Source organism: Calypte anna, chromosome 5A (genome assembly GCF_003957555.1).
Source record: "Calypte anna isolate BGI_N300 chromosome 5A, bCalAnn1_v1.p, whole genome shotgun sequence".
Classification (NCBI taxonomy): domain Eukaryota; kingdom Metazoa; phylum Chordata; class Aves; order Apodiformes; family Trochilidae; genus Calypte; species Calypte anna.
Genome location: NC_044251.1, coordinates 20,517,855 through 20,538,556, shown reverse-complemented (window position 1 = coordinate 20,538,556; position 20,702 = coordinate 20,517,855). Strand labels below are relative to the sequence as shown.

Sequence of the window (20,702 nt, the reverse complement as noted above, 5' to 3'; positions counted from 1 at the left end):
TCAGGGAAGACCTCCTCCCATGCTGTTGTCAAATTCAGGTCAACCTCATCTTCTCAAAACTGCTTCAGCGCTCCTGATGGGAGTGTGCATCTGCTAACAGATGCTGAAAGCTTCTTTCATTTGCAGTTTCCATCGAAGTAGCCTTATCCACACTGGTAATGGGTTGGACGCCAACTGGGAGAAGACTGGGTGCATCACTGCTTGTCTGAGACAACCGTCAGTGGTGCCCATGTGTGAGATGGGGTTTGCCCCAGTCTAGACTGAGGCACTTTCCCACTGCCTTCATATCTAAGAGTCATGAAGACAACAAGAGTGTCGGGGCTTGATTATTCATACTGAAATGATAACTTGATAAAGTCCTAGCATCTGAAGCAAATCTGGCTGATTATCTTCTCATTCCTCACACCTGTGCTCAGCACTGGCCAAAACTGAGAGCAAGATTCAGGAGCTTTCCCAGCATGTCAGTTTGAGTCAAGGTGAGGACCCAGCAGGGACTCAAAGGAACTGTTGTCTACCTATTCCATGAAGGGATCATCACCACAAGGACTTAGTGACAGCTCTGTCATCTCTTTCTTCTCCCTGAAGTAAGTTCAAGCTGCTGTACTGAAGCCCGAAACATGAAGGACCAGGTAAGGTCTGCCTGTCTCATGCTCCTGCCTTTATAGCCAGCAGCCCTGCCTTGCCGTTTTGTGCAGCACTGAGCTACTTCTTGCTTGACAATGGTCAGAGCTGCCTCTGAAGTTTCCAGCTTCCCCAGGGTGAAATCCCATGGCTGCTAACTCAGAGAACTACCAAAAAGGGCTTTGGGATCAGCTCCACCATCCTAATAAGCCAAGAATGCACCCAGCATGATCAGACATAGCATGTGCTGCCATGGGGCCAAGCTCTGACCAGAGCCCACAATGGCCTGACCCAGAGAGAGCACAGGAGGATGGTCTATGTAAAGGTAACATTTACTGAGAGATACAGAACTGAGTATTATGAAAGACATACATGGATGGAGAGGGTAGAGACACCACTGTGGAGGGTGGCTTGGACCCCCTTCCCAGCACCCCAGGGAAGGAGCTGGATGCTACCAGACATGTAACACAATGGAGATAACTGTGGCATATGCACTTGTAACAAAGAGACCATCATAACATACATTTCTATGGGATCACATCTAGTGATTATATAAATCCATATAGAGATCGCTGTATAAAAACTTTGTAAAAAATACTTTAAAAAAGTGTAAAAATGTGCATTCAAAAGCACGGCCGACACGGACAGCTGGGCTGTAAACATTATACTGAGAGTGTGCTTGTGGGGGGCGCCCGCGCCACCGAGCCCCGACAGGCCTGACCACCAGATGGGGCTGCATCAAGTGTTTGTGGTTCTTGGTTGGGGTTTCCCTCCGGAGCATGCGGCAGGAGCCGGAGCAGCCTCTGGGCAGGGCATGGGTGGGTACAGTGCAGCCACCACTCCTCTGCCTGCAGCCCCTGCTCCCCACGGGGTGCGTGGTCCTCACAGGACATGCTGCAGCAGCGTGAGTCCCCAGGGCTGCGAGCAGGCTGAAGAGCTGTGATGAGGTATCACAGGGAGGTTGCCCTCACCAGTGCCACTAGCCTTGCTCCGGGGTTCAGCCTCAGAGTACATGGTTGACAAGTTCCTGATCTTCACTGTCCCCGTATTTGTTTGGTCCATATTCCCCTAGGAAGCCCATTGGGACCTGGCTGCACCAGGCCTGGGTACACAGTTCTTCATACAGTACATACATCAGAGACGCTGGAAGACCTTGAGCCACTGTCTCCTCCTCCTGGCCTAGTGCCACCTTCACTTCTTCTCTAGCTGCTCCAGCAGTGGGTTGGCTTCAGTCTCAGGCGTCTTGATGCTGTCTGTCCGCACAATGCAGGTGGGACGGTGCCGGTTCAGCATCAGGATCAGCTGCTGCCTCTCCTGTTTCAGCTCTTCTATCTGGGCCTTCAACTCAGCATTCATGAGCTCCAAGCGCTCAGACTCCTAGCGGGACAGAAACGCAACCACATGTGACTTCACTCCAACAGACAAGATATGAGGAGACACGATTGGCCAACAAGTCCCTCTTAGTGCTGCCAGAACACCTGCCTGGCTGCTTTCCATGGTCTGAGAGAGGTGTTTGGAAAGAAACCCGTATTTAATTTTTCACCCCCCATCTGCAAGGATATTCCCTTGTGAAATGGCTCCTTTTCCCTAGCTGTGTCATTTGCCCATGCCCCACCACCCCTTGCAGAAGAAAGAGCAAGGTGCTATGAAAGTTTTTCTGCCTTGGGGTCATGGGTGAGGCCACCTGGCCTCTGGACAGGAAAACCTTCAGGAATTTGGGCAAGGAGTCAGCATACTGTCCCATGCCACACTTCCCTAGGTGCTCCTGCTCCAGCACTGAACAGACACTATCAGCCCTCCCTTTTGTAACTACATACCCCACCTCCAGCCTTCTCCATCCCTGGTACCACAGGCACAGGGACACTTGCAAGCTCTGCCTGAGCACACACATGGCTACCACATTCGCATCCTCATGGAAATGGGGGGCAACAGATCCATATTTTTCCCAGAGAAGGGCACAGGAGGAAGGAGAAGCAGAGGGACAGTTCAAGAGGGAGCGTTGCCTGCAGCTGGGACACCTTTCTATGGGGGTCACCCCACCAAGGTCCCTGATGTGCCCTAGGACAGGTCAGGGCACCCACCCGCTGCAGGAACTCCGTCCTTTCCTTCTTCTTGTTACGACACCTTGCTGCTGCTACTTTGTTTTTTTCCCGACGTCTTTTCCTCCTCTCCTCTTCCTCATCCAGCTGCAAAGAGACAGAAAAGCCCAGGTCAGAGCAGGCAGGTGCAGGGCAGGGCAGGAGATAGAGGTGAGCACCCAGCAGCCTCACTGGTGGCAGGGCCAGGAGAGGGATGGCAGCCACATGTGCTAGTGGACACCAGCAACATGGCCTAACCCTCACCAGGAACCAGGCATGCTGTTGCCATGGCCTCTAACTCTCCACTCTGTGGGGATATGGGGAAGGAGACAAGCTGGGGACCTGGCTGGCAGGGGACCACCAACTCTTTGTAGGGCTGCTCCCTCCCTCCTGAGAGAGGGCAGAGACAAGGGGAACAGAGCCCCATCCCACAAAGATGGACACAGCTTGTCACACAGAGATCTACAGGCACAGCTCTGGGAGCACAGCCATTCAAAGCATCACACACACAGCCAAGGGTGAGAGTCAGAGAAGCCTGAAAGATTAGGACTAGAGGAAATTACCTGAAGTTACACTAGGGGAGGTGTAGACTAGATATTAGGAAGAATTTCTTTACTGAGGGAATAATTAAGCATTGGAATGGATTGCCTAGGGAGGTGGTGGAATCAATCATCATCCCTAGAAGTATTGGAAAACACTGTAGATGAGGCACTTCAGGACATGCTCTAGTGGGCATGGTGATACAGATATTGATACATTTTTTATGTATTTTACTGGGGGGATACCCTGACAGTTGGACACAGTCATCTTATAGGTCTTTTCCAACTGTGACAATTCTGTGATCCCCAAGCTGGACCTGGCTGTTGGTCCCTTTCCACTACATGGGACTGCCTGCTCCAGCTTCAGCACTGGCTGAGTCACAGGGCCACCACAGCAAGGTGGGTACAGGTCACACATCCCGTGTAATGAAGTAGGATACAGCAGTGCCTGTACAGTTCACCATAACTTCTTTGCTGTCTGACCCAAACCACACTGACCAAGCCAATAAACCTTACAGGCTGGAAACCCATAATCAAAGTATTTAGTGAAATTTACTACAAAGCCTGTATAAATGGCCTATAGCATGCTCACATATGAGAACACAAACCAACCTCTTCAAGAAAAATCTGAGTGCTGGAAAGCCCCGCAAAGTCAGCATCCAGGTTATACTTTGTATCATGGCTAAAGAAAAAAAGGTCCCCGGTGCCTTCATCCACATTTGGCCTGGGACTCTAAAATTTGAGATGTCAGACTGAACAGCCTCATTCTTATCAACTAATACCTGCCAGCAAACATCTTTTCAAAGGCAGTGGAAACAACGTTTGCTTTATGAGCACTTCCACATCCTATTTGCACCTTCTCTAAGGGAAGCTCTAGTCTGAGAAGTCAGCTGCATCCTTCCCTTCATATATCTCCAAGTCAGTGTGGTTGAGGGCCTTGGACAAGCCTCTCACAACACACATCATAGAATGGTTTGGGTTGGAAGGGACATTAAATATCATCTAGATCCAGTGCCCCTGACATCTCAACAGCCTTGCTGCTCTAGTGCTCTGGCTTAGTCACCTCAAAAGGAAAGTCAGAGATACCCAATGCCAAGGTTACAAAGTGGTGTTAGGAGTCGGGAGGGCACCAGTAGTGCTTACAGGAAACAAAAACTGAAAATGCCATCATCCACAGCAAAATGCATGCTGCTAACATTCACTGAGTCCAAAGTCCACTAAAAAACATCTCAATGTGATGTGCAGGGACAGGATGAAACACTGACATGGCAGAGTCAAGGTGAAGGGGTACCTTAAGTAAAATGCACGTTCAATATGCAGCAGGGAGCATGTTTTAGTAGACAATGTCCAGGTTTTATAGCAGGAATAGCTTTTGCATCTTCTCTACGTTACTTTGCTTGCATTACTTCTCTAACTTGCCTTATATCAAAGTTGCTATTTTAGATGGGGCTAAAATATTAAGCAAAGTCAACACAAGCTATACACAGACTTCCACGATGCCAGGCTGCCACCATTCTTTTGCCAAGGCAGCAGCATGTGGGTATCATGCACCACACTTGGGAGAACCTGAATGGGAACTGCACTGACACCCTCAAGTCCAGTTAGAAATGGCCAGCTCTCACTATACTCATGTAACTCAGATGTGGGAGGCATTAGCAGAAGTGACCAGGAAGGATCCAACTCCATGCTCTGCTGCTTTTTCCTCCTGACAGGACCAGGATACCCACAGAAAGGCACAAGCAGCTCTTACAAAGTTTCTGCGGAGTTTAAGAGGAGGTGGACAACAGGGTGGCCACCATTCCCCTTGGCACATTTACCAACCCCTCATCTACCCCTTAGGTGGCTTATCAGCCTTTTAGCTCAAGGATTATTAGGAGACTGCAGAGAGGGGACATGTGCTCACAGCTCCAAACCTCAGGAAATATAATTCAGACTTCCCTGCAAAGTACATCTTGTGTTGTATCTGGAACTGGAAGAGCAAAGAGTGACTGCACAAACCTCATGGTCTCTCTGGGAACTGCCTGACACATTTCCATGCCCCGTAGCTCCATTCAGTGAGGATCAAAGAATAAGTGACCTGTTCCTGTCCTCTTCAGCTTGCCCTCCACCCCACAGAGGGCCCAGCAAAGGTCTCTGTCCTTTAGATGAGGTATAGATTAGCTCTGCTTTTTGACCACAGCTCCTGTAACTTCAAGCAATAGTGGAACAAGGGTTGGACCTGATGATCTCCGAGGTCCCTTCCAACCCAGCCAATTCTATGATTCTAAGAAAGTAGGTTCCCTCCTCTCTGTTTCTGCTTGATTTCAATTAAAAAATATGACATGGCTCTGATGCTGGGTGCTAGGACTCTACTCAGAGGCACAAGAGACAGCAATGTTGTATTATCCCATAGCATGGTTCTCCATGGGTAATCTCCAGGGGATCTCTGGAGCTCAAAGGTCTGGGGTTACCTCCTAAATTGCTTTAGTCAGCAGCAGCAGGGACAGAGGTGACCATCAGCCTGAGTGGCAGGGCTCAGTCCCAGAGGGAACAGTCCAGGTAGGCTTCAATAGGAGAAGTAACCATGTCCAGCTGCCCCAAGAAGAAGCCAGCACACATTGGGTGAGTTTTGTGCACACCTCCAGAAACAAACATTCCCAGAAACAAACACCCCAGTGCCAAGGGATGCTGGTCCCTCTAGCATAGCAAAGAAAGCTGCCTGTGCAGCAGCTCTTGGGGAGCAGCCTGCCCTGCCCAGCAGCACACAGTACCCAGCATCCCCAGGCTCTGGCTCTCTGCAAAAGGAAAGCAGCTGCAGGCTGTATTGCAAAATTATGCGTGGGCAGCTTATTGGCTACTCATGGGATAAGCAGCTACTGCTCCAGCTCCCCCATGCTTTTGCTGCAAAGCCTGTGCCAAGGGCAGCTCCATCTGCTATCTTCAACTTCTCAGCTTAGAATCATAGAATCATATAATCATTATATATGATTTGAAAGGACCTATAAGATCACCGAGTCCAACTGTTCACCCTACAGCCCCTAGCTCAACACTGTAGCTCTTCATCTACCTGTCTTTTGAACACCTCCAGGGATGATGCCCCCACCATCTCCTTGGGCAGCCTGTTCCAATGCTTCACCACTCTTTTTGTGAAGATGTTTTTCCTAATATCTAACCTGAACCTACCCTGGTGGAGCTTGACCCCATTTCCTCTTGTCCTGTCACTGGTCACAAGAGAGAAGAGGCCAGCATCTGTCTCACTACCACCTCCTTTGAGGTAGTTGTAGAGAGCAATGAGGTGTCCCCTCAGCTTCCTATTCTCTAAGCTGAACAGCCCCAGTTCCCTCAGCCTCTCCTCACAAGACACATTCATCAGACCCCTAATCAGCCTCACTGCCCTTCTCTGCACCCTTTCCAGCACCTCAATGTCCTTGCTATACTGTAGTGCCCAAAACTGCACACAGTACTCAAGGTGCAGCCTCACTAAGGCAGCGTATAGGGGCAGGATCACCTCCCTGGTCCTGCTGGACACACTGTTGCTCATGCAGCCCAGGATGTCATTGGCCCTCTTGGCCACCTGGGCACACTGCTGACTCATGTTCAGCCGGCTGTCGATCAACACTCCCAGGTCCCTCTCTGTTGGGCAGCTCTCTAGACACTCCTCCCCAGGCCTGTAGCACTGTTGGGGGTTGTGGCCAAAGTGCAAATCACGACATTTGGCCTTATTAAAACTCATGCAATTGGCCATGGCCCATCGATCAAGCCTGTCTGGGTCCCTCTGTAGAGCCTGCCTAGCCTTGGGCAGGTCAACACTTCCACCCAGAGGGTGCACTCTACCCCCATGGCTGCACAGCCCATGCAGGGGAGGAACTGGATGCAGGCTGTGCAGGGGCTGCCAGTGGATATTCCCTTATCTTTCCTCCACATGGTGTTTTAACAACTGGCTCTGAGGACACGCAGCACTTCCAGTACCTGCTGCAGGTCAATGAGACCACTTCCCCGTGCTCACTGAGCAAATGTAGCTGTTGCAGGACCAGATCAGAGGTGCCTGAAGTGCCCCAGGAAAGGAGCTGTGCCCAGACAGCACAGCTACAGGCTCTTTCTTTCTTCCTTCCTCAACCCATGGAGCAAGGTGGGCACTGCAGCCCATATGCTGCATGATAAGTGAAAAGTCTGGCACAGCATTTGGCTTCAGCTGCCCAGCCAAGACTGCTCTGCCCACAGAGGGACCAAAGCCATTAGCATCCCCCAAGTCCTTCCAATGGTATCCCACAGCATCCTAATGACAGGGATCCTAACCACCATTGAGGAGCTGCCCAGTCCTCCTAGGGGTGACCTCCACACCACAGGGTACTGCATGAGCTGATCAGTCACTCCCTTGGGCACAGACTCCTGCGCAAGGTGATCAGACAGACTCTGTGGTACTAGTTCCTTCCTCAGAAGTCCACACCAAGGAGCTGGGAGGAAGGAACATGCACCCTTCCAGAGGCTGGAGGTGCTGCTGAGCTTTTTGCTGTAAGATTTGGGCCAAACCAAGCATCAGCCCCATTTGGAAAGTGGACTGCTCCTTGGAACTGATGTTTTATCCCTTCGGCTCACAGCTCATCACATCATCTATCACCTCCTTGTTGATGTCTCCAGAGAATGCACATCACCCCACCCCATCTGAGGTATCCTTACACAGAAGCAAAAGCACTGTTCAGAGGACTGTTTATTGGACCATCTGACAGCAGCCACCACCCTCACCAATGTGGGGGCCTCTAAATTGATGGGTTTCTAGCTCCATCTGCAGGAAGACAGAGGTATAAATACTCACCACCAGTAGAGCAGGGGACAAGGAGTTGAAGACTGGACAACCAACAAATGACACAACTACACAAAGAAAATGCTGTGCAAGTGTCTATCAAGTTCCTGCAGCCTGGTTTTGCCATGGCAGCCTGCAGTACTAAGCAGAAGCCACCCACCTTCCCCATCCCAGAAACCCCGAGGTGAATCCAGAGCCACCTCGAACAGTGAGGCAGGAGCAGCCCCAGCCAGCAATGCCTGCAGAACTATCTTTGTCACAACTGCTGCTCCGCACCGCTCACCCACACACCCCATCCCCACAGGAAAGTCAATGCCAAAAGCACCAAGGGCTTGGGGGCACTGCAGACAGGATGAAAGCACTAGCTGCTGATGACTGTGTGGGACCAGTAAGGTGTGGGACACAGAGGCCACCACTCCCAGCCCATGCCACAGAAATTCAGACATGGGGAAGAGGCACCAGGTGGAGCAGCTGCCAACGTGCTTACACATCACCAAACATGCAGTGTGACACACTTATAAAACATGTTGCTGGCCACCCTGGCAGGAAAACCAAGGACAGGCAGAAGAGAAACCCAGGCAGATGCAGGCAACAGCCCTGCAGGGCCATCTGCAGCCATCAGCCCTCAAGACTCACCTCACTTTTCACAGGCTGGGGTCTCTTCCCAAGCTTCACCTCCAGGAAGTGGAGTGGCGAGATCATGGCCCCGATGTTGCGGATGTCAGCGTACTTCAGCTCCTCGGCAGTCAGGGCTGTGCCAGGCAGACCTGTCAAGGGCCCGAGCCCAGGCAGTGCGCCGGCCGCCAGGGACGGGTCAGGGATCTGCCCTGGCATCATAGCAGGGGAAACAGTGTTGTAGGCTGGAGGGAGAGAGACATGGTCTGTTACAATCCCAGCTACAGGGCCTCATGACATGGCACAAGTAAAATTTATTTTATAGTCCCATCCCTTAATGGGGTGAAAACCAGGGAAAGCAGCTGCTCTTCCTTATGGATGACAAAAGCAAGGACAAAGCAGAACCTGGGTGATAAAAACCAAAACATATTAATCCCGCTAGAAAGAATATGGTACTGGTGTGTAGATCAGGAAGAGAAGAGACCTGAAAGACACAGCACCAGAGGAACAGGAGCTGGCTGCAATGACAGTGACGTGGTCGCAGGAACTACTGGTTTTGGCACACCTTTCTCTAGAGTGCAGAAGATCAAGGCTTCCACTTAACTGAGTTCTGATTAATGTTCAAGTTATTAAGACAAGAGGAAAATGGCACAGAGGATCATAATATGACATAGGCTGGATTTCTTCTGGGTAGGTTCAGCCTGTTGGTCACACTTGGGACACAGCACACAGGACCAGGGATAAAACAGTGAGAGAAAAACCTGCCACTGAGCAAACATCTCCCAGCACAAACAGGAGGAAGTGAAGGCTGGAGAGGCAGGGAAATGGAGCAAGGTGGAAAAGATTTTTCTATCAGGAAAGGAACAGCACTGCAGCTTAAGTGAGAATAGGATCATGACAAGATTTAGCTATCCTCTTATAGGCAGAAGAAAGGGAGCTACTAGGAAACGTGAAGAACAAGCAGCTAGGAGAAAAAGAAATAAAATTATACCTAAAATGGGAAGCCCATGGAGCTGGAGCTGCTTTATCAGCCAAAAAACAAAGGGAATGGGTGGTTGTTGGCTACAGCACATCCCAGCTTGTGTAACTGGCCTGGGACATTCACAAGTGACCCAGTTACAACATACAGAGTCAAATTCTGTTCACACAGAGACCATTTTTCCCCCACCCTCAACTCAACCCCATGTCTCAGTGCTTGTGCATTGCTCTCCTTGCTCTGACCAGCCAAACTGGTAGCAGATTGGTCTGGGAGCCTCCAGACATCCCCATCCTGCTTCCACATCAGGAAGCATACACACATCAGGGAGAGGGACCAGCAATAACAGGAGAAACATGCTAATGGAGTGGACCCAAAATCTTACTGAGCAGCTTCCCACAACCATTTGAGCCAGTCACCAGAGGGGATTCAATAAGCAGTTGGGCAAACACATGGAAGAGGGGTCCACAAAGCACAGTCAGTCAGAACTGTCTGCACAAACTCCTGGAAGCTCTGACAGAAATGACTATCAGAGCAAGGAGGAACAGGCTGCCCAGAGGAGCTGTGGAAGCCCAGTCCCCGAAGTCTTACAGACCAGGTTGGATGGGCCTTTGAGCAACCTGGTCCAGTGGTAGGTGTCCCTGACCATGGCAGGGGGTTGGAATTAGATATCTTTCAGGTCCCTTCCAACCCAAACCATTCTACAATTCTGTGAAGTGCATCAAGCAAGAGATAGACTCACTTGGCCTGTTCTTTCCATAGTATCCACTCTCAGCTGCTGAGAAACCAGGTAATGTGCAATGCAGACTTTTGGTCCAGGCAGTGCAGCTGTGCTAAGTGGAGGTACACATGCTTTGTCAAGCCAGCTGCCACATTTGTCATCCTGGGGTGACAAATCTGTGCCAGTACCAGGCAGAAAACTTGAATAAAGCTGCATGTGAGATGGCACTATTGGGTCACAGAATGGTCAAGCTGAGATTTCCTGGTCCAGCCCCACTGCTCAAGTGGGATGAGTAGGAGCAGTTTGAACTGGGTTAATTATAACAAGCAGAGAAGTTAAGGATTTCTTGGCAGTTGTACATCCCTTTACTCAGGAGATTATTTGTTATATTTAATGTGAAGGAACAGAAGATGAACAGCTGAAGGGAAGACAAGCCAATCATACATGTTAGTCAAGGCCAGAGAGGCTAATGCAAGCTCCACAGCTTCCAGCATGGGTGCTGTGCAAGTTGTACTGGCATGACAGAAGGGGATTTGCATCAGAGAGCACCTACTGTGAGTTGTCATACACTCTAATTTGCCACCAAAGAGGTTCAGGTGTCAGCACAAGAAGTCCTCTGGTAAAGCTTGCTCAGCAAACAGCAGCAGTGACCAACAAGACTTGAGAAACAGCATGGACAATAAATGCAGCAAGATCATGATCGTAAAGAAGCAGCGAGCAAAGCAAGCCCTCTGCTCCAGCATCCTCCAGAAGAACAGACCAAGAAGAGAGGAGCAGTCCAGTGCTCAGCAGTACTGGTATGCAGGAGGAGGAAGGTGGGCCCCAGGGAGGTGATGTGCTTAGACATTAAAGGACATTAAAGCCTAAAAAGGGGAAGATGAGAAAGGCAGTAGTGTTGAGTAACTTCTGAAGTGAAGTGATACTACCTGAGGAAATGGACTCCTGACCATTTGGTGACAGAAGAAGAAAATACGTGGTAATGATTCTTGACCTTGGAAAAGACTAAATATCAGCATGTTGCAATTGCAAGGACCTAAACTGATCCAAAGTATTAATTCTTTCATAGCAGTCTCAGAATCAGGCAGCTGCAATACTACATCTGCAGTGGTTACCTTGTATGGTGTCAGGAGATGCCAGCTTGCAGCAGGGCTCTGAAGCTGCATACTACAGCCCTCCCCTTCCTTTCAGGCCCATACATGCTTCCCTTAAGATGCTTCCCTCCTCCATCCTACTCTAAGCTGCACTCCAGATAGAAAAAATGCACAAAGTCATTTGGGGACAGAGCCTAAGTCCCTACCATCTTCCTCAGAGACTGTCCCTCTCCAGAAGGAAAGTGCCAGGTCAGTGAGCTGGCATGGCAAAGAGGAGCTGACTCCAGAGGTTCTTCCTAGGACATACTGCCACAGGACTCAGTTGTGTAGAGTTAAATCCAGTCTACCATTTTGGGGTAGCTGCATGCACTGCAGAACTAGCCACTTCCCAGCCACTGTCACTAGGATGACACGACATGGCACTAGGGAAAAAGCCTGGCAACAGCAGCACAGCCCAGGCCAGCTGCTGCACAACCCCTCAGCAGCAGTCCCATGGATTTCTGTCCACAGTTTGAACAGCTTGGGTTAAACTAAAAATTTTTAAAAAACAAACAAACAACAGGTAGACAGAATGTATGAACAGCCTCTTGAAGTCTCCCTCCTGTGAATTCCATGTGTGAGCTGCTACAGCACATGACATGGTCCTGACTCACCCCTTCACAGGCCTCAGGCTGGGAAGACTTGAGCCCTGTACTGGGTACCTAACTCCATTCCAGATGTGGAAGACATGTTGTCTTCCATCGTGACATGCAGCTGACAGCACTCGGGTGCTGGGATAGACAGTCTAGGTTCTCTCACCTAAATCAAATGCAGGGTCAGTGCAATTTATGACATAAGGAGGCAGGAGAAATCTGCTCCCCAGACAGTGGGACAACCTGGCCACCAAGCGCCCCATTGCACTCCTGCGCCTGGGGCAGCTGGCAACAGGCTAAAGATGCAAGAAAACAGTGTATTTTCCGTGGCTCACCTTTTCCCTCTGCCTCTTTAATCTGTTAGCTTAATATGCCTTGAAATAGCCTCCATACCAGTGTGACATAAGGCACAAGTCAGAGTGAAGGAGCTGGCTCAGTACCTGACTCTATAAGCTCTATAAAACTTCCCCTGGATCCAGGGACTACACAGCTAAAGCCCAGATCACACTTGCGGCAATGTAAACTAAACCTAAAGCTGTTCAAACCAAAGCACCAGGAGCTACCTGGAAGAACATGAACCTGCAGATTTTAAGATAAGCTCAGAATCAGGTGAGAAGAGGGTGACTTCTACAAGCAAGATCTTGTTCAGGGGTCAGGAAACTCAAGAGCACACTAAGAACTGTCAAGAGTCAAGCCAAGTTAGAACTCTGAAAGAAACATAAAACCATTGCCAGCATGGCTATAACCATGGAAATAAGAAGGGAACACAGACAGGTGCCATCCCTCTCAGGAGAACGGGGATGCAGTGACAGATCATCCTGCTAAGACTGGAGAAACCCTCTTTTGACACTCCTTTTGCCTCTTCCCCATATAAGAGAGGCTTTCTTTTCATCCCAACTCCCAGATACTTTCACCTTCTTTTCTGGTTAACACTAGAGGTAAGAAGTTGTACTTTGATCATGTAAAAAAAGCCAGGGCTGTAATTATACTTAATGTTTTGGTCATCTTCCCAATGCTGTTACCCTGCCTACTTATAGCTCCAGCATATTTCTACCAAATTTGCATGGTAAGGCAGAAAAAAACTTCGAAGTTAAAGATCTGAATTTGATCTTTATGTTGCAGTTTTTCAATAGCCACATCTTGCTGGATGGTATGAGTGGTGCCTTGCCAATTCCTAACTCCTTGGGATATTCCCTTGCAGCGTTTGTTATTTCTGAGGCACATAAACCAACTCACCTCTATATTTCTTCCCTTTTTAACACAGTGCTTCAGCTGGGGTTCTTACTGGATTTTTTTTTTTCATAACTGATTGCTAGCCCAATGTTTTTTGCTCAGTGCCAGGCATCCCCTTACATGAGCTGCAAAACTTTGTGTCTTCAGTAAAACCTGGCTTTCTGGTGTCCTGCGGTGGAACCACACAATTCCTGCATTGTATCAGCTATGCTTTTCCACATAATGAAGCCACCAGCAAAGCAAAGCAGCAAGGGGAAAGAAAATGTGCAGTCTTGCATCTGACACTGGGATCTGCATGATGCCAGCTGCTCAAGTTTACATTCACCATAGATGTGCCTTCTGCACTGATGCTATTCATCATTTCATGCCACAACACCAAGATGCTCCAGAGTTAACCAGGAGACAGAGAAGGCTTTCTTAAAACTTCAGATCAGCTGTGAGCAGCTTGTGTCATTCAGTGCTCTCTTCAACTATCCTTACAGCAATATGTGGTCAACACATGATTTAATGTATCAAAATGCAGTTTGTTTTTCCTTAGCTTTGCTTCTACGTTCCCCTTGTGCTGGTTAAAATGCTGTAACACAGCACTTGACCTCTTGCTGAAATGTTTGCAAACCCTCCTAATTACTGTTGTCACTTTTGGTTTGACATTGTTCTTATGGTCTCAGTCAAGCTCAGTTATTTTATCAGCACACTCATCCCCAAAAAGCTGACAACAGCACACTTCCTTTGCTCACCTTGTTTTTGCTGCATTGTTCCCACTAGTGATGTGTTTCTGTGCTTTGCTCCTCAATCATGTCCTTACAGTCAGACTGTGACAATGGTTGATTTAATATTTCTTAAAGGCAGTGCTCATCGCTCACAGCTTTTCTCCTATTGCAAAGGTCTGTTAACTTCTGGAGCCCACAACCTAGTGGGAAGAAGCTTTATCAAGTTGTTATGATCCCAAACACTCACTCGGCTTCCTTAGTGACACTGCTTTCTCCAGCAGTTCTAATCTTCATTACCTTGTTTGCTTTTTTTTTCCTGAGGGATTGTTTGTTGTGTTTGTTGGGTTTTTTTCCTTCCCATACTGATTTTGCTTCTGCTTTTCTGAGGACTCTTTTTGTTTGGGTTTTGTTGGGTGGTGGTGGTGTGGGGTTTTTTTGTTTGGTTGGTTTTTAAGAGCTGATGTTTGCACAGCAGTTACAGCATAAATCTAACATGTGGAGGCATAATCCAGGTAACCCAGTGTCCCTGAAGGCTTGTACTCCAGTTGCAAGCCTGCATTCACACCCCTCCTGCCACCTCTTCAGTGGTATTCTTACCTACAGACTAAAACTTGCACAGGAATGCCCATTTGTGTGGAAATCATACATCCATTTCCCTGTGCAGAAACTGCCTTAGTTAATATCCACTGTTCCAGCACCATCCTATGCATCCTCACTCATCCAGAGGTGCCCTTCACTACTTTACAAACCCAATGCAGTTGCTGCTGCTGCGTCAACAGCATCATCGTGCTGAGAGGACCATGACCTCCCAAAGCAGGCTCTGAAAGTCACACTTCAACTTAAATTGCCCATACTGTCTTATCTCTGCTGTCAGCTTCCTTGGCGAGAGTAAGGGCTGTTTGCAACCTTATATTCAATTTTGCTGTCTATAAATCATGGTTTATTCCAACGCAAGCTATTTTACATGCTGTGATATCTGCAGTGGCTGATTCAAGTACATTTCTGATGCTCAGAGAGTCAGTCTAGCACCTAATATTGCCAGCCAGCAGATTCTGACACTCTGTAAATACCAGCATGTTTCTCTTTTGCCCACGTTAAGTGCTGTGCTAATGCAAAGTCTGTCCTACCAGCCCTTCTCCAGGCTGCCTACAGAACCCAGGCCATGCTGGCCTGTTGTTTTTTCACTCCAGGCTCAGCCTGGGTACCTGCCATTACCTGTCAGCGGCCAAAGTCTGCAAGTCACCATACAAGTAATCTTTGATCTCTTCATCAGTGAGTTAGCACTTAACATAACTACCACCGTTTGTATGTACTGTGTTGGAGTACCTAAGTCACAGCAATTGGCCTTTTATCTGCTGCTGGCCAAAAGGCAAGAATTCTGCCGTGGAGATCAGAAGCAGTGCTACCATTCACGAAAAGCAACTTCTGGTTCCTTAGATTTTACTAAGGCTTTATTGTAATTTTTACTTTTTTTTAGCTTCTGGCTGTCAAGGTCACTCAGCCTGTATGTCATGGATTGCATCCTTCTGGTTCCTTCTGTAGGCAGAGGGATGATTTATATGAAAGCCCTTTCCTGAAATGCCCAACTTCTCATGCCCCAAGAATGTAACTTCCTAAACAAAGACAGGGCAGTCGGCTATCACTCCTTCTCTGAAACAGCCACTTGCTTTTTTCCATCAGGGCTCTTCTGGCTGGGGAAACTGTAGGGTGCTGAGGCTCACTGGAGCCTACAAACCTTCCTCCATGTCAAGGTTCAGCCCCAAGCAAGTGCCAAGTTAAACACAATGAATGTGAAGGCAGAAAGCCACTGCCCCATACTTCCAGTGCCACAAGTACCTAGCCACATAATTACAGTTTTCTTCTATTGTCTAAAATCCAATACTCTCCCATTCCCACACAACTGCTATCTGCTCTAGATGCATCCAAGTTTCAAGTAGTACCTTACAGCAAGTGACCCCATCTCCTGTCCAGCCTCTTCTGGTGCCTATTGTTAAAAGCAGTAATTTTTGCTGGCAGTGCCAAAAGCCATGCTGATCAGTGTCAGTATTTTTTGCCAACCATCAGAACAGAGCAGCAGCCAACCCCTGTGGTTGTAATCACTTTTTTCAGATACCTATACAATAGTGCTGGCAAACTTGGACTTTAAAAACTGTGTCTGTGCATTCATTCATTCATCTGCTGAACCTATTGATGCCAAGGAACCCAACACCTGCAGTGTATTGAAAAGCAGCAGTGACACCCACTGGGACAGAACTGTGCATGACTGCCCTTTACGAAGGACCCAACATTACTTACTGTATTGTGGCATCAGGGAAATTCCACTTTCTTTAACAATCAGTTTAAGGCCTAATCACAGCATGGCTTATCAAGTGCACTGACCTGCAGCATACCACCTCAGTATACTAGACACTGTAGTACCTCATGACCTCCAGTTCCATACCAAGAGGTAGAGAGAGCTCTTACAACCAGGCCCTCAGTTTGCAAGGACAAAGAAGTACCTGTGTCCTTCCCCACAGACACCCCCAGCTGCTACCCTTGCTGTTCCCTTCCTCTCATGGGTAACCCCATGTGGTGGGAGAAGAGCTGAAGGGTTTCTGAACACCCATACATTCAGTGTTCCAGACCAAATGCCCAAGCTCCAGTGAGTGGACTGCAAGGCCACAATGTCAAAGAGAAGAAAGAAGGAACTGTGAAGGACAGTTCATCAGGATATGGACATTTAAACCCATTTTGTGAGTGGGAACTGTTTGGCTCAGTCCTGCACATCTAGTTCCACACGGATGGTAGGAGGAACATTCGAGTCATTCACAGACAGAAGGCTATTAAAAACTTTCTGAAAACAAAAAGGACTGCAGAGAGCCTTGATGCCTCCCTGTTCCCCATCAGGAAGGTATGCAGCTCCCTATACTGTACCCATGGGGCAGTCCAGAGCAGACAGCCTGTCCTCAGCAGGAGTTTTTGTGCAGTTTTGCAGACCCTCATCCAACTGAGTCCCACCATCAAGCCCCCACACCTGCCTGTGTGATGCTTTGACTCCTTAACCCCATTATGAGGAGGGAGGATACTGGTCCTCCAGTCCTCAGCTTTAGAAATATCCCTTCCCTCTTTGCCATTAGCAAAGCAGTCAGCTCACAGTCTTTTCCCTGAGCATTTTCCTCCATACCTGCACAGGGTAGTAAAAAGCTCTAGCTCAGCATTACACTGCCCCTACCACTGCATTGCAGCGACTGACTTGTAAGCAACCTGTGACAGCAGGTTTCCTACAGCACCTAGCAGAGCAAGGCTCCTCTATTGCCATAATCAACAGCAATAAAAGCAAAAAAATGCAATTATTATTATTACTATAAAAAATGCAATTAACTATTTGTGGCCAACCACTGGACAGCAGTACAGAGCAGGGAGGCAAAAGCTATCCTATTTCTGCCAGAAGCAGCTCAGAAGGATTTGAGGAGGAAGGAATATTCTGGTCTGAGCTCAGACATTGAGGTTAACTGATTGTTGAAATCCCCCAGGACCTTCCATGACTGCATATGGTCAGGGCTGGAATCTTCAAGAAGACAACTCTACTCCAGCACAGACCTCTGCCCTAGGGGCCAAGGACAGTGTTGGAGATGGGAGGCCCCCTCCTGCAAACCCCTCAAAATGATGCCCCAAATGCCAGGATCATCCACAGAGACCTCTAATCCATATCAAGACCAGCCCTGCCTACTTTGCAATCACCCTGTTCAGCTGAGAGGCCCATACGGACCCACAGCTCCCTGGCGGCATGTTAAAACACTGCCCTGTTTCAGCTGACACTCCGGACAGTCCAAGCAACAGAGAAATCCATGCAAGCAGCCAAAGACTGATGGCATCAGGTTTGCCATGCCCCCTCCTTGCTGCAGACACTGCAGGACCCATGGTAGCTGGCAAGGGGTCTGTGCCACACACCACAGTTCTGCCTCCCTTGCTCTTGGGGCCAGGCCCACTGGGAACAGCTTACTGCGGTGAAGAGACTATCAACAGCTTCACACTCAAGACTCTGTGTGCTGCCAAGTACCTGGTCCAGGCAATGCAGCTGAAGTAACAAACACTAGCATGGGGAAGAAGACTGTTGAGCAGGTGCTCATCGCTGCCTGTGTTTTAGCAGCCCAGTAACAACCACTGCTTAGATGGAGAGGAGAGGAGAAGGCAAGAGGTATGAAGGAGTAGCTACTCTTCCTTGGCATAGCTGCAGCACAGAGACCTTACGTCCTGTAAGGAAGGAAACAATGCTGAGCTGCAAAGTGGGAGGAGAAGCATCCATAGGAGTCTCAGCAAGGGAAAAAAAAGGTAGCAATGCACACATTAATTCTCAGTAGATCTTGTTAGTCCCCCATACCCCAGGTATAAGGCACAACCAACCGCTACTTGACACAGGGACAATTTGGATGGCAACTCCTGCACCCACCCACTCATCCCCCAGATGGGAAGGTTTTCGTTGTTTTAAATCACTAGGGTTACAGAAAGAATCTATGAAACTCCAACGACTGGCATTCCCAGATGTCCTCACACATGCACTTAACAGCAAATTCCCACTGCAGACACTGGCAATAGCCTCAAGATAGAGTTTTTCATGCAAGTTTTCTCAAAAATAGCTAAAAAATCCTTGTCTGAGGGGCAGAAGCATTTGTTTCTTCTGAGCTCTCCGAGTCCAAAAACACACGCGCGCGCGCGCACACACACACACAGTTTGGCAGTGGTTGTGTTCCAGGGCTGGTAATACAAGCCATGGAGCAGGCTGCCAAGACAAGCAAGAGAATGAGCCAGGCCCCATTTCATTGGCCACCATACGCTGCATATGGCCCTAGAACCAGCCAGCACAGTGTTCTCACCCTCCTTGAAGGCATAGGAGACCCTGTGTTTTCAAATACACCTCCATAGGGCCTTCATTAAAGGAAAATGGAAACATAACGTGGCTCTTGCTCTCTTGGTATTTCTCCCTTTCCCCCAATTTGCTCTCAAGCCTATTTGCCTCGCATGGAAAAAAGAAAAGTGCCTCCCAGTGTAGACTGTGCAAAGGAATGTAACTTCCATTCAACTCCATGCCTGACTGCTAAAGCGGACTTGGGACGGAGCGACGGGGGACCCTCCAGGGCCCCTTTACCCCCCAGGGCCCCGCGGGCTGGAGGCACGGCTCACCGGTCGGCCCGCCCGCCCTCGCCGCGGCATGAACACGGGGGCCGGAGGGGGCTCGGCCCCTCACCTGCGTGCCCGGCCGACAGGTGAAGCGGCGGCGAGGAAGGCACCCGAAGGCGGAGAGAGGCCGCTTCTCACCGCCCCCTGCAGCGGATCGGCGCGGGGGCAGCAGCCCAGTGCCAGCCCCCCCGAGAAGCAGCCCGAGCCCCCACGCATGGCTGGGTGCAGGAGTAGCCCGCCCTGCTCCGAGCCGCCTGTGCGGCTCTATACGCCCCCCCCTCACACCCCCGGAGTCCCCCCCACACCTCCGACCACTGTCCCCGACCGCTGGTAGCCGGGCCCCCTCCCGGCCCGGAGAGCAGCACCCTGCCCCGCCGCCGCGGGGTGCCGGGATGCTCCTACGTGCGCCCCCACAGCCGCCCCCTCCCCCCTCAGCCTCCTGCCGCAATCCCGGCCCACCCGACGCTTCCCCCGCCCGCGCCCGCACCCACCGTGCAGGGGACCGGGCTGCCGGGGTGCCCGTGGGGCCCGGCCGCAGGGGCTGGGAGCGGGCTGCGGACTCAGCCCGGCTGCCACCTCCGCCCGGCTGCGCGGCGCTGCCCCGGGCCCCGCCGGGTGCCGATACGGGTGCCTCGGCCCGCCGCCCCGCTGCGCGCCTCCCGCGGGCTGTGGCGGGCGGCGGAGTGGGTTGCATCAGCCCCGGTTATATAGCGGCCCCGGGCTGCGGGGAGGGGTCGGGAATGCGGAACCGGCCGGGCTGCCAGCGCCACACGTCAGGGAGGGCGGAGGAGCGGGGCCGCGGGGCGGGGAGCGCCGCGCAGGGGTGGGACCAGCCGGGGCACCGGCACCCCGACATCCCGCACCCCGCATCCTGTCCCCCCCACAGCCCGGCAGCCCACAGCCCCGCATCCTGCACTCCGGGACTCAGAACCCACCGCCCCTTGACACCCTTGTGGTATCGCAGTCGGCAGCCCTGGCTGAACCCGGCACCATCTGGCCTCTCCGCACCACGGCGCCCGGGCACCCCGCACACTCCGACAGGGTGCGCTTCCCCCCGCCCTCCGCCCTCCGTCAGGACCGGATCCCGAGCAGCCCCGGCCACCTGGCCTGGAGCCACCGCAGCCCTGCCCGAGCCAGCCCGCAGTACCCCGCTCCTCAGACCTGTGCCTGGGAATAAGACCAGAGAGGGTCCAAGGTTCTCCAGCGCCAACCCCACTCCAGCGCCAACCCCACTTTACCCGGGGCAGCAAAGCCTCAAGGGCAGGGAGGGCTGCCGGACAACCCCTCTGCCCCGTGGGAAGCAAGCTCCTTCTCTCATCCTACCCCAGCCCAGCCTGCTCATGGTCCACAGTCCCCATAAACGGATCAAGGTCTTGTCAGCTCCAACTCTGCCAGCATTTCGGGATGGAGAGGATCCAGGAGAAAGCAGAGGGGTTCAAGGCCCCCTACCCAGCTGCTTTAGTCTTTTTTGCTTTACGTCACTGGGATGTTCCAGGAGCAACATTGCCCAAGGTACAGGCACAGTCATAGTATCCCATGCTTCAGCAGT

General features: G+C 50.6%; 1 protein-coding gene across 1 annotated transcript; it reads right to left on the bottom strand.

Moving 5' to 3' along the window:
* Positions 1 to 947: 947 nt before the first annotated feature.
* Positions 948 to 19,705, bottom strand: JDP2 (Jun dimerization protein 2). Its single transcript, XM_030452012.1, has 4 exons — positions 19,645 to 19,705; positions 8,655 to 8,878; positions 2,703 to 2,807; positions 948 to 1,998 (listed from the first exon to the last, which is right to left on the bottom strand). The coding sequence occupies exons 2-4, from the start codon at positions 8,853 to 8,855 to the stop codon at positions 1,813 to 1,815; spliced, it is 492 nt and encodes a 163-aa protein (XP_030307872.1). The 5' UTR covers positions 8,856 to 8,878; positions 19,645 to 19,705; the 3' UTR covers positions 948 to 1,812.
* Between the last annotated feature and the right edge of the window lie 997 nt (positions 19,706 to 20,702).